Source organism: Ursus arctos, unplaced genomic scaffold (assembly GCF_023065955.2).
Source record: "Ursus arctos isolate Adak ecotype North America unplaced genomic scaffold, UrsArc2.0 scaffold_3, whole genome shotgun sequence".
NCBI lineage: Eukaryota > Metazoa > Chordata > Mammalia > Carnivora > Ursidae > Ursus > Ursus arctos.
In genome coordinates, this window is record NW_026622985.1 from 41,141,268 (window position 1) to 41,154,591 (window position 13,324).

General features: G+C 36.2%; 1 protein-coding gene across 10 annotated transcripts in view; it reads left to right on the forward strand.

Moving 5' to 3' along the window:
- Positions 1–13,324, forward strand: part of PHF14 (PHD finger protein 14) — a 210,677-nt gene that overhangs the window by 1,917 nt on the left and 195,436 nt on the right. For 3 of the 10 annotated variants that reach the window (XM_057304473.1, XM_057304475.1, XM_048213118.2), the window contains exons 2-4: positions 378–487; positions 1,772–1,882; positions 10,068–10,858. In XM_057304473.1, coding sequence (XP_057160456.1) covers positions 466–487; positions 1,772–1,882; positions 10,068–10,858 — 924 coding nt within the window. In that variant the 5' untranslated portion in view covers positions 378–465. Of the gene's footprint in view, positions 1–377; positions 488–561; positions 1,277–1,771; positions 1,883–7,046; positions 7,185–10,067; positions 10,859–13,324 lie in introns of those variants that run through there. The other 7 variants (XM_057304471.1, XM_048213119.2, XM_048213116.2 and 4 more) reach the window with 5 other exon arrangements.

Sequence of the window (13,324 nt, forward strand, 5' to 3'; positions counted from 1 at the left end):
AGTATTAATACTAGTCAGATTCTAACATTTTAATATCATTTAGAAAGTATTTAACCTGTATGTAAATAAATGTGGCATTTGAAACTGTTGAAGGACTACCATATCCAGTTGTACATACTGACCTGAGTTTTTATGGGTTTATAGATTCACTTTAAAAAATAAATTCCCTAAGTGGATGCAAGGCATCATTTCACATTCATGTGGACACACATCCTGAGGTAATACACGATATACTTGTGAAATGGAATGTTTTCTCTTACATGTTTTCTTAGTAAAATTAAATATTCCTTTATGTGGAAATGACTGTCCACATTACACTCGTTGTAATAATAGTTCATTAATGTAACTAAATTAATGCTTTTTCCCCTCTCTTACAGTTGTAATTTTCAAAGCAGCAAGCAAAATCTAATGCGATTCTCACATTTCCCCCTCAGGAAGTAAAATATCCGCACGTTCCAAGAAGCAATGCAATTTACAGAGGCAGCAGGTAGAATGTTGCTGTCGGTATTATTTATGTTTTTGGTAGTAACTTAAGCTAGCAACGCCCCTTTGTGTAAACTGTACTCTGCGTAACTCCCTGAGAAACAAACACCAGGAACAAACATTGGCTTCCCACGGATTTGGGGGAGGGGTGGAGCCTCAGTGATTTGTGGGAACAGCCGCTCAGGGCTCTCGGCTACCGCTCGTCATTATTCGGCTCTGCTCGGCTCCCTCTCGGTTCTCGCTCGGCTCTGTTCGGCTCCTCCGCCGGAGAGACACAGAGCGGCTGCAAGCCCGGCGCACGCGCTCACGCCTCTTGCTGCTCTTCTTTGCCTTGTGTTTTCACTTCCTTCTCTACCGAGCTGTATCCGGGTCGTTGCTTTCTCTATTGTCTCAGGCAAACGACCTCGGACTTGGCAAATTCTGGGTCTTTTGTTGCTTCTGGTGCAGGCTAATAAAGTTTTTCTTTCTTTTATTTTTTCTAACAGTTTTAACGGAGGAAATTAACGCCCCAAAGCTGCCGGGGCCTGAGGGAGCCTCTGGCACGGGAGCGCCGTGGGAAGGGGCGCGAGCGGCCGGGGCCGGTTCGGCGAGGACTAGGGGGCGGGGTGGGGGGCGGGAGGGGACTTAAGCGCTGCTCTCCAGGCGCCCGGGTCCGGTCGGCAGCAGCGCCGCCGATTTTAAGTAGCATCTTTCGGATTTGTTTCCGCGGTTATCAGTTCCGACCTCAGCGCTGCCTAGGCTCTCGCAGCCTCTCCCTAGGTCTCCTCCAAACGACCACCTCACGGATTCCTTAGTAAGTGTGTCGGAGGCTTCCGTCGGGAGAAAGGTGCATTTCAACCCTTCTAGAAGTCAGGGCCTGTGGGAGCAGGGTGGGGGGTGGCAGGTTTCTGCTGGAAGCTGGACCTTTCCTGGGCGCTTCCCTTCCAGTCTGCGGGAATGAACAAGGCTTCTTTCATTACCTGGGCTTCGCGTTTTCTTTCTCTTGACTGTCCGTGTCTAAGTGAGGGATTATGAACGAGTCGCAGAAACATAAGAGGATGTTATGGGGGTCAACTTTGATTTTGGCTGCCCGGGGTTCGTCTTTGCCACACCCCAGCCTGGAGCCGCCTGTGCTGCTTGCCAGCCCTCCCCAGCCCGTTTGCCCACCCCAAGCTTCCTCCACTTTTTTGCTGAGAACTGAATTAGACAAAGATTCCCTGCACGAGGTCATCCGTATCTTCCCTTAGCATCACAGCTGTTCTCTGCTTGGCGTGATTATTAATGACGATGTAATGTTTTCTCTTAACAGTGGATCGCAGCTCCAAGAGGAGGCAGGTGAAGCCTTTGGCAGCTTCTCTGCTAGAAGCTCTCGATTATGATAGTTCAGATGACAGTGATTTTAAAGTTGGAGATGCCTCAGGTAAATGTTTCCTTTTCTTCCCTTTTCCCAGCTGAGTTGGGCTTATTTTCAGACCGTTTTTAAAAATCGGTTTTGAAATGCCAGTTTAAAGTTAAAGCACATAAACTTCATTTATTTTGTCCATTTGATTTCTCACATTTCCTTAAGATCCTTTCACTAGATCCTATCATTGCTTCTGTTTATATTGATACTGAGATGATTAACAGGCAGAAAAGAATTTATGCTATAGATACCAAAGCGTTTTCTCTGTTCTTTACTCAAAAATAATTTATGCTTATTTTATGAATAGAGGAAAAAAATAAATATCCAGAAGTCAAATAATATTCTAAGAGTAATGTGAGCCATGAACAGCCCATAGCGGGGTTCTTCTCTATTCAGATCACTTGGCACCCTTTGAGGGGAGTTTTGCTTTTTGTCTATTAGCTCCCTTACCAGAATAAAATTGACCAGAGTAAAAAGTTGTACTTTGTGGTAGGTGTTGGACCTTGTGGATTGGGCTTGTCAAAAATCTATAAAATACAAAGATACATGTTTGCTGATTATATTTTGTGATTTTAAAAACAAACTTTTTAAAAAGGTCCTATGTTGACATTGTACAAGATTGGAAAACAGAAAAATATGGTTTTCCGTGGTATCTTCTGTTTATTGTACTTCACATATATAGATAGATATGTATAGTTTTAATTGCAGGAATCTGAGAAATGCATACAAATTGTGTTTAAATATTTTATGTGAAAAATACCAATACACACATGCACAATAGAAATTACTTATAATTTTGCCTCTTATGATAGAAGTTGAAGTAAAGTGAGAAATTAAAGACTTTTCAGTTTCATCCCTTTAATAATTTTAAAGTATTCTCCAAGAGAGTTTTCTATGCTTAGTCATATCTCTCTCCTTTCCCCTGGTTTTTCTTCTTTCTTTCCTTCTTTTTTTTTTTTTTTTTTAATTTCTGGTAGGGATGGTAAGAGATGAAATTAGGTTGTGTTGTGTTTCTGTTATTACTTTAAATAGCATCAACAAGTAGAATTTGCATGGTGATTTACTGAGAACTTTTTATTTCCATAATCTCATTTAACTTTTATAATAGCTTAGTGAAGGAGATATTATTTTACAGATAACAGGGGACTTGAGTTTAAAGAACTTGCATGGGGTCACTTAGGCCATAATGGATGTAATCCATGTCTTTTGACTCCAAAATTTAACAGTCTTTTTGCTGCTTAGATCCTCAAAGTAAATAGATGTAGTCTTAAACTGAAACTGCTTGGATGTTGTGACTAATTGAGGTCACTCCCAACAATCATAAGTTTATCTTGATTAATTGTCTTTTAACCTCTGCTTCTCAGCCAGTTTCTCTCCCTTTTAGTCAATTCACTGATGTTTGGTACTTCCCAAGAAGGAAAGAAAGAGAAGGGAAAGGAGCCAAAACTATTTAAGTTCTTTTGGTGAGAATCTTGGTAGATAATATTTTTGGTTAGAATGTCGTTTTGGTTGAGATTGTTAACTCTGACAACAGTTAATGGGTTTCAGAAGTTGTGACTTACTTGAATACCATTATGAAATAACTCCAAAGCTTAATCTTTAAGTATTCCATATTGTTTCTGTGACAATAAATCCTGATTTTGTAGATTTTTTTCTTTTTGTTTATTGAGTTATAGTCATTCACAATTATCACTTCTCTTTACAAAGGTTAAAACAATCTAATGATACAAACTGCTTTTTCAAGATAATTTTTGGTATCAAGCTAAGTGGAGATTCCAGACCTTGTTAAATCTTAATCAGAGTTAATGGGAATTATCAATTATGTATGAAAAGTGGGAGGATGAGTTCTGTTAGGCTGATAATTTTTTAAGAAATGTCTTCAAAGCACTAAAAAATACGTACTTTCTATTCCCTCTTGTCATCATATCTAGTCTGCTCTATTTGTAGTTTACTTCCCTGGACCCTGTATAGTTCTTGTTACGTTACTGCAAAGATTATAGTAGTAAATGATTTTGTTTAAAATAGTTAATAGTAGAAATTGAATCCTATTTTCCATTCTTGGTTAAGGTGCATTGGTATCCCCCATAGCTAACATGGTGGCTTATTGTAGATTACCATGGTTTCCTGTTTCAATCCTTTCTTTGGCTGAAGTAGTTGGACTCTTACAGGAAATAAAACATTAGACTTATCACTGGTTTTCGGTCATGTTAGAGTTGTGGAATCCCAACCCTACATATGAATAGATTAAACTGGATGTGGAGAAGTAGTAGCTAATCATATGTTTGATCAGAGCTTCTTTCAAAACAATGTCTAGAAGTGACTTATTGAATGAACTGACTCCCTTAGAACTTAATGTTAAAATGATTAGATTGGCTGGCCTTAATTTTTTTAACAGGATTCTGTGCATCAGTTTCTTCTCTTCATTTTGGAATCAGAAGTTCTGACTAACGAAACTTCCTACTCCTGTTTGGCTTTAAGAATATAGACAATTCTGGGGCGCCTGGTGGCTCAGTCGTTAAGCGTCTACCTTCATCTCAGGGCGTGATCCCAGCGTTCTGGGATCGAGCCCCACATCAGGCTCCTCTGCTGGGAGCCTGCTTCTTCTCCCACTCCCCCTGCTTGTTCCCTCTCTCGCTGGCTGTCTCTCTGTCAAATAAATAAATTAAAATCTTAAAAAAAAAAAAAAGAATATAGACAATTCTGAAAGATTATATTCAACACTTTTGCAGATAAACATAATTTTATTCATGTGTTTCTCAGATAATAAAATAGAAAAAAAATATTGTTAAAAAAATGACCTGCCAATAAGATTGTCAAGTAATTGATTATTGATAGTTAATAACTATAAGCCTCTGCCTTTAGAAAAGTACAAAATGAAAATAGATCATCTTTTGTTTAATCTTTAATGTGAAATTAGAGTTAGATTTCTCATTTTTTTAAAGATTTTTATTCATTTGAGAGAGAGAGAAAACAAGATGGGAGAGGGGCAGGGGGAGAGAGAGAAACAGGCTCCCCGCTGAGCAGGGAGCCCAATGTGGGGTTCGATCCCAGAGCCCTGGGATCATGACCTGAGCCGAAGACAGACACTTAACCAACTGAGCCACCCAGGCACCCCTAGATTTCTCATTTTTAATTGAGGACAGAGTATAACCATATTAGAATTATGGTGATAGTTGCTAGAAGAACCGTATGTGGAAATGTTAAGTTGAACCATATGAAATTACCGATTTTAGATTATTGGCAGTTTCATCATTTGACCTAGTTAAAGTTGTTATATTTGAGACTTGGTCCTGGAATTGGGGTTAGGATAGATTACATTTAGTTATCTGATATATAAGTGGAATGTTTTTGAAGGTGAGTGCAAATACGACTTTTATTAAATAAGACAAAATAGCAGTGCTGTGTCCCCTCTAACCTGCTGGCCACAGTAAGGTGATTAACTTTAGATCTTGAGCCATAGTTAGTTTAATTAGGCCAGATCGCCAGAAAATTAACTGGAAGAGTCAGGCTGAGACTTTGCTTTGGTGGTATTTTGTACTTAATCTAATTTTGGCTAAATGTATCAAGATAGTGGTCATTGATGATCTGTAGTTTTGTTTTAAAGCACTTCGCTGAATATTATGGTGAATTCACAAAGAAATGTGATAATATCAGAATAACTAAAGTAGAATAACAGATAATACAAAACATGACTGATTACTTGGGTAGTTCAAGTCAAGGAGATAGGACTACTTTAGACTGGGTTTATCTAGAACAATTTATTGAGGAGTTGAACTAAGAACTGAAAGAGAAGCAATTGAGGTAAGGGAAACAATTATTAAGTGTTAGAAGTGTGGAGGCTGGAAAATGTCATTTATATTTGGGAATCAGGATTGATTAAAAGAATAAAAGAGATGCACCTGGGCAAGTATAATGAGGTCAAATGAAGGCCTTAAGTTGCTAGACCAGGGTTTCTCAATCTCGGCACTATGGGCATTTGGTGTTGTATCAGTCTTTGTAATGGAGGCTTGTCCTGTTTACTGTAGAATGTTTAGCAGCATCTGTTTTCTACTTACAAACTGCCAGTAGCATTTTCCCTTCCTGCCCCCCCCCTCCACCTTCATGGCAGTCATTCGTTGTCTACACATTGCCAATGTTCTCTTTGGGACAGAATTCAAAATTGTCTTTACTTGAACCACAGGTCTGGATTTATTTAGAAAATGTTAAATGACACAGCTGGAACTAGAGATGATGAGTAGACGATGAATTGTGTTGACTGACTGGCCTTTTTAAAAAGAGAAAATACAGGATTAGTCAGAAATGGCCCCAAGGTGATGATTGAATAGCCATAGACTGGTAATCTATTATGTATTGTATATATTTATAAATACTAATTACTATTGCATTAGATCAATGAACAGAATAGTTAATTAAGGTTGATGAACAAAGGTGATTCTTCATATCGCAAAGCTAAAATAAAACTGAATTAAATACTAATTTTATTGTTTAATATTTATCATGGGGAAAATTTAAGCATTGAATATTGTGAAGGAATTCTTGAAGATTGTTTTAATTCTGTATCTGTAGAAAATTCCTTAACTTATGTTAGATGAAATAGCTATTGCTTGGAGAGATTTTGATATATTGTATATTTGAGAAAGGTACCTTTTATTTAACTGAATAGGGAGGAGGGATTTCAATTTTAAAGATTTTTTTTTTAAAGAAAAAATTTTATCGTACAGTTAGAATTACTTTTTTTTTTAAGATTTTGTTTATTAGAGAGAGAGAGAACTCGTGAGCATGAGCAGGGGGAAGGGGCAGAGGGGAGAGGGAGAAGCTGACTCCTTGCTGGACAGGGAGCCTGATGCAGGGCTCGATCCCAGGACCCCGAGATCATGACCTGAGCAAAAGGTAGATGCGTAACCAACTGAGCCACCCAGTCACACCAGAATCACTTCTCTTCTAATGCAAAGAAGCATCTGACTTATTTATCTAGTCTATTACCTTTAAAAAAAAAAAAAAAAGATGTTAGAGTGATGGATTTGGAACATGACACAGAGTCGTTATTTGAATTCATAATAATAAGACATTTTTCTTTGCAGCCTATAAAAATAGAATTATCGATAGCCAAAGACTGATTTTTCCTTGTCATTTTTGTCAAGCTATGCTTATAACTAAATATTGTTTATCTCCATCCTTCAAGTGCATATGCATCAAAAAGAAGTGATGACTAATCAGATGAAGAAGCTATTTTTCAGAAATCAAAGACAGATAAAATTTGATATATCCCTGATGCCTGCAGTTGGAATATGGATAATGTATTATGTTTGGAGAATGAAGGGTTGGTAAGCTACTAGGATTTGGATTTGTGGAAAAATTTCAGATTCATCTAATAATATGTTAATGGATGTAAAGCATTTAAATCTTTTATTCTTTTCAAATTGCTTTCTATTCAGACATGATTATAAAACAGAAACAATCAAAGACTATCAATTTTGTCATACTTTTTTTTTTTTTAAGATTTATTTTTTTTTTTTTTGAGAGAGAGAGAGAGAGCCCTCGAGTGTGAGTCAGGGAAGGGGCAGAGGGAGAGGGAGAGAGACTCTCAAGCAGATTCCCCACTGAGTGCAGAGCCCCATGTGGGGCTCAATCCCATGACCCGTGAGATCATGACCTGAGCCTAAGTCACTAGGCAGTTGCTTAACCGACTGAGCCACCCAGCCCCCCCCCCATACTTTTAAAAATGATTGGCATTGGCAACAACAACCAAGACAAAAATCATAAAAATTCTTAGCATTTTGCAAAATTTACCAAGTAATAGCAAAGTTGGATTGGTCTTTTTTGATTAAGTACGCACATTTGTGCCCCAGTTAGTCTAACTTTTATATCTACTGTTGTTTTTATTGGTAAAAATTATTAAAAGTACTCTTTAGGTACTTTTATTTTTTTTAAGATTTTATTTATTTATATGAGGGAGAAAGAGCATGAGCAGGGTGAGAGGCAGACGGAAAAACAGACTCCCTGCTGAGTAGGAGCCCCATGTGGGGCTTGGTTCTGGGACTCCAAGATCATGACCTGGGCCAAGGCAGATGCTTAACCAACTGAGCCACCCAGGCACCCCTTTTTAGGTACTTTTAAAAAGTAACTCTCTTAATTATGGCATTGCTTCTAAGACGTTCCAGTCTTCTGTAGTCAGTATGCACAGAGACTCTTTTTGCCTTAGAAGTGTTTGGTCAACTCTGCTTATTATTTATTAGACTTTTATCTAAAAAATGTCTAGAAATTGTTATTATTCTTATTTTTTTTTTACCAGAAGTAGTTTTTCTTGGTAGGTTGGGTTTAATTATGAGTGGTATTAAAAAACATGATTTTTTTAATGATTTGTATAACTGTTGGACTGAAAAGAAGTTACCTAGTTGTGGGTGATACCAGATTCACGCTCTTTGAAATTCAAGAAGCTCACAAATCCAAAGTGTTTCCTAAGTTTGGTACAAACTTGTTTGTTGGTAAAACCAACTGGAAATGATAGTTTATTTGTAGTGTTTCCTTATCATATTTGTAAATATTTATACTTTTCACTGCAGAAATGTGTTTGATTGTAGGGTAGTGCCATAGGTATCACTGGAGATTTTAGTGTAATGTATTGGGTATACACCATGCTACCCTTCTAAAATCTGAAAAAAAAAAATAAATAAAAATTCTGGAAGATATCTGGCTTCTGTTTCAAATAAGGGATTGTTGACCTATGTGATACTGCTCTTATGTCCTAAGATTGTTTACGATAAGAGTATTTTTTCATAACAGTTTTGAATAAGCTGTGGGTTCCTGCATGGTAATCTTGAGATTGACAGTTATTTTATAGGGCCAGTCAGTATCTCTTGTATGTTAGTCTATATTTTTAATCAATTTAACTTGCAGGATTTTTTAATTTTATTTTTTATTTTTTTGCCATTTGTAAAGGATTTCTAGGATATTTTAGGTACCAGATACTAATTACAACTTTCTTTACTTTTTAATTTTTTTTAACTTTCTTTACTTTTAATGTCCATCTAATTATAGTAGCTAAGGCTGGTTAACAGAAATTAAAATAATGTGGAAACAGACTTTTTTCACCATTTTATTATTATCCATTTCTTAGTTAAAGCTCAAAGAATGTATTACCCTACAGATTTTACTATAGTTGTTGGCCATGACTTGACTATGACTAGTTGTTTCTTACTTCTTTCAGCTCCCCTTCCTTTTTTTCTCCTTCTCGTTATTTCAGATTTTAGATTTTTATTTATTCGAATAGGTGCAAAGAGGATTGGAAGGTTACTGAGTAGTGTTGGGCCAAGATGGCCTGGGCTGCCCTAGGCAGGAATGGAAACTTGCTAGAAAGCTTGTAGTCCTGCATGAACTCTTTAATATTCTAAGCCTATCTTTTTAGCAACTACCGTGGTTGCTCCTTTCCAAGATGGGTTTGTTTTTTAAAAAATTACTAATTTCTTTCATTCTGGGGAGCTGTCATAGTTACTGCCTAGAATTTTTGAAAGTTTAAGTGGCTCTTATTGATATGAACAGTATCCTAATCAGCAGGAAAGTTGATAACTGCTCTTGCAGCTTTCATTTACTGTGCCACTGCTACTGTCTCCTTTCACCTGTGAACTTGATACTCCTAAAATTGATTAGTATGTTAGGAATGTTGACTATCATAAATACCTGTGTTCATTTTTGCTGGGTAAAGAGTGAAATAAGTGAGACCAAGTTTTGGGGGCCATTTTTTCTTGTTCTGAATGTGACTCAATGCTTGTAAGTTCATACAGTTTATGAAACGAAGATAGAAGAGAATAAAAATTTGGTCTGTATTATATCATTAAGTTAAAATCAAGTGCCCAATTTAAAAAGAAGCACCTTTACTTTTAGAAAAAGAAATTGCTTCTAGGGTACCAAATACAGCATGAGCTATGTGACACAAAATAGTGCTCCTCTTTTTAAAGCATATTTTAATTTAGAATTACATATATTCATCTTCATTAGTGCTATATTGAATTAGAACCATTATACCAACTTCATTGATTTATTATTTAATCAGGTTGGGAATGTCTACCATTCTTTGACTTAAATTTGTTTATATTGTTTTGCAAGTTACTCACAAATTTTGGTGGTTTCATTTGTGTCAGCGTTGTGTGTGTGTGTGTGTATGTATATACATATGTGTGGTTTTTTTTTCTCATATTTTCAACAGATTCTGAAGGGAGTGGTAATGGAAGTGAAGATCCTTCAAAGGACAGTGGAGAAGGTTCCTGTAGTGATTCTGAAGAAAATATTTTAGAAGAAGAACTGAATGAAGATATTAAAGTAAAAGAAGAACAACTTAAACATTCTTCAGAGGAAGAAATACTGTCATCAGAAAAACAGTTAATTAAAATGGAAAAGAAGGAGGAAGAAGAGAATGGAGAAAGACCTAGAAAGAAAAAGGAGAAAGAGAAAGAAAAGGAAAAAGAGAAAGAAAAGGAGAAAGAGAAGGAGAGAGAGGATAAAGAAAAAGCAACAGTATCTGATAATGTGGCTGCTTCTGCTGCTTCTACCACACCAGCCACAAGTCCTCCTGCTGTTAATACATCTCCTTCAGTCCCCACTACAACAACCACTACAGAGGAACAAGTCAGTGAGCCAAAAAAGTGGAACCTTCGTCGAAATCGACCACTTTTGGATTTTGTATCCATGGAAGAGCTGAATGATATGGATGACTATGACAGTGAAGATGACAATGATTGGAGACCTACTGTAGTAAAGAGAAAGGGGAGATCCGCATCTCAGAAAGAAGGAAGTGATGGAGACAATGAAGATGATGAAGATGAGGGAAGTGGAAGTGACGAAGATGAGAATGATGAAGGCAATGATGAAGATCATAGCAGCCCTGCCAGTGAAGGGGGTTGTAAGAAGAAGAAGAGTAAAGTTCTTAGCAGAAACAGTGCTGATGATGAGGAACTGACCAATGATAGCCTGACACTATCTCAAAGCAAGAGTAATGAGGTAGATCAACCCAATTTTTATGATATCTGTCTGTCTGGGGAAAAGGGAATTCTTCTCTAAACATTCTACTCGTTATACTAAGTGGCTTCCTTGAAATCCTATTTATAGACAGCTGTGGGAGTGAATGAGCGCCTTAACTGTAACATTTATTCATTTGGTCAACCAGCCTTTTTTGAGTATCTGCTATTTGTCACCGTCCTCAAGGAGCTCACAATCACCGTCCTCAAGGAGCTCACAGTCTTTATAGTTAGAGAAATATTTTTAGATCCATAGACTAGGGATATGGTAGTTTTTCTTTTCCCTTTCTATCCTCTCACCCCATTCTTCATAGGACTGCTGAATGGTGCTGAGTGGAGTATGAAAACAAAGGTCACCTTTATTTTAACTTAGCTATGTCCATATCCACATGAAAATTTAGATTTCTAGAATACTTCAGAGCAGGACAACAAACAGCTTGATTGCCTCAGACTTTTAGAGATTCATTTTAGAGTTAATTCCTTTATCAGGTGTAGCACTCATCATCTGAATAGTCACCAAGTCTTTGCTTTAGATGTATGGGAGTAAATATGAACTCTATGTTTACATGTATTTAGTGAATAAGTTCTCTCTACAAAGAAATGAAAAAGAAAAAGCAAACACTCCTATCATAAGACAAATATTTCTGTCCTAAAACTACGGTAATGACTCAGTTCTTCCACTTGAAGTTCTACTACCGAAAGTTAGGTTTATCCTTTGGGCCCAAGATGCAACATTCAAGATTCTTCAGTCGAACACATTTGTGTCTCTTTGTCTGTGTGTTTATGTATATGTTTTTCTTCAAAAGCAAGATTGAGTTGTTGTCTTACATGTAGATGTACCTGTTACATCAACATGTAGAACTATAATATTTCTGTCATTTCTGTTAATGCATTTATTGTCACAAAAATTCAGTTCTTTAGCAAGCACTTATTTTTTTGTTTTTTTCATATCATTGAAAAAGGTTAAACTGGTAGAAGATTTTCCTTCCATGCTGTATTCTTTTACATTTCTTCTGCTTACGAGTTTTACATAGCAGTGATTACCTATTTTAAGTAAGTTTCATTTAAAAACTTGGTGATTTTCTCTTGTCAAAATAATAAGTAACAGGCTATGAGGGGCTTATATGTCAGTAGTGATGAAACAGCAGAATATATTTTAATTATAAACATTGGTTAACTTCTAGGTTATCCACTTTCATATGAAGATTGTTGCCTGCCTCCAGTGCTATCCTAATTCTTATCTTTAGGTAACCGGAAGTTATCATTTGGAGTATAATATAGTATTTATAATGCTGTAGCACAAACAGTTCCGTATTCCCAGTGCCAATTTAGGGAAATAGAAATGTGGAAAATTCAGTTCATATTCGATGTAGGCTTGTGTCCAGTTTATTTTATATCTTAATTTAATAGTCTATATCTACTGAATAAGTTTACCTTTGGTAGCATTGTTTTCTTCATTTTTATTAGCCTGACAGTCACAAAAGTAGGTTGGCTAATGATAAAGGCAGAGTTAGATTTCATATTATGGTGTGGGGAGTACCGACAGATGTTTAGAAATTTGCCAGGTAAAATGCATACGTTATCCATTTGTTAATAATCTGTAATACATAACATATTGCTTAGGAGGTTGTAGACTGCCCTTTATGATGCATTGGAAGGCCATGTGTGCTGTTTAGGTTTTTTTCCTACCAGGAGAGACTTTAGTAAATAATGGGACTTCATATATTTAGGTTAAGTCCCAAAGAAATGTGGTTCCAGAGCATTTCTTGGAAATGTGCCTCCATAAAGTTGTCAAGAACTTTCTTCTTATAGTAGCTAAACTAATTTCTCTTGTGTTAATTTATGTTAATTTTCCTTTTGTTCTACCCTATGCAGAAGTGTAGAACTGCTAAAAAGTTAGTTTTAACTCAATAATATCCTACCTGAAATCTTGCTAACTATTTTTCCCCAACACCAGTAATTTTTGATGATTCTACTTCTATTTGTCACTCAAATTAGATAACAGATTTCAATAAAAACTGAGATTATTATTTTATCTTATATTTCAAGATTTCCTGTTCATATGCTCTTGATTGTAAAAAAGATGACTAAAGGTATTTCTTGTTGCCTTATGACCATTGTGTCTTAATCTTCCTGATTATTTTAGGTAGTGATACCTTTTCATTAAGGTATCAGTTATCTATTAGTACAGATATATTTGATTATATTTGAAGTTTTATTTTTCTCTACTTTTACTTTATGTTTTCAGATACTGCCTTGTAGTAGAGATAGCTGAAAGTGTGGTTTTAGAAACACATAATTATGTTTAGTTTATAAACAGCAAACTTTCTTGGCTGTTATGTCAAGTGCTTTTGTAGGAAACGATGTTGGACATCATGTAAGTGATGTCCAGAAACTTTAATAATTTTGCAGTTTTTTTAAGGAATTTTGATTTTTTTTTTTTTTTTTG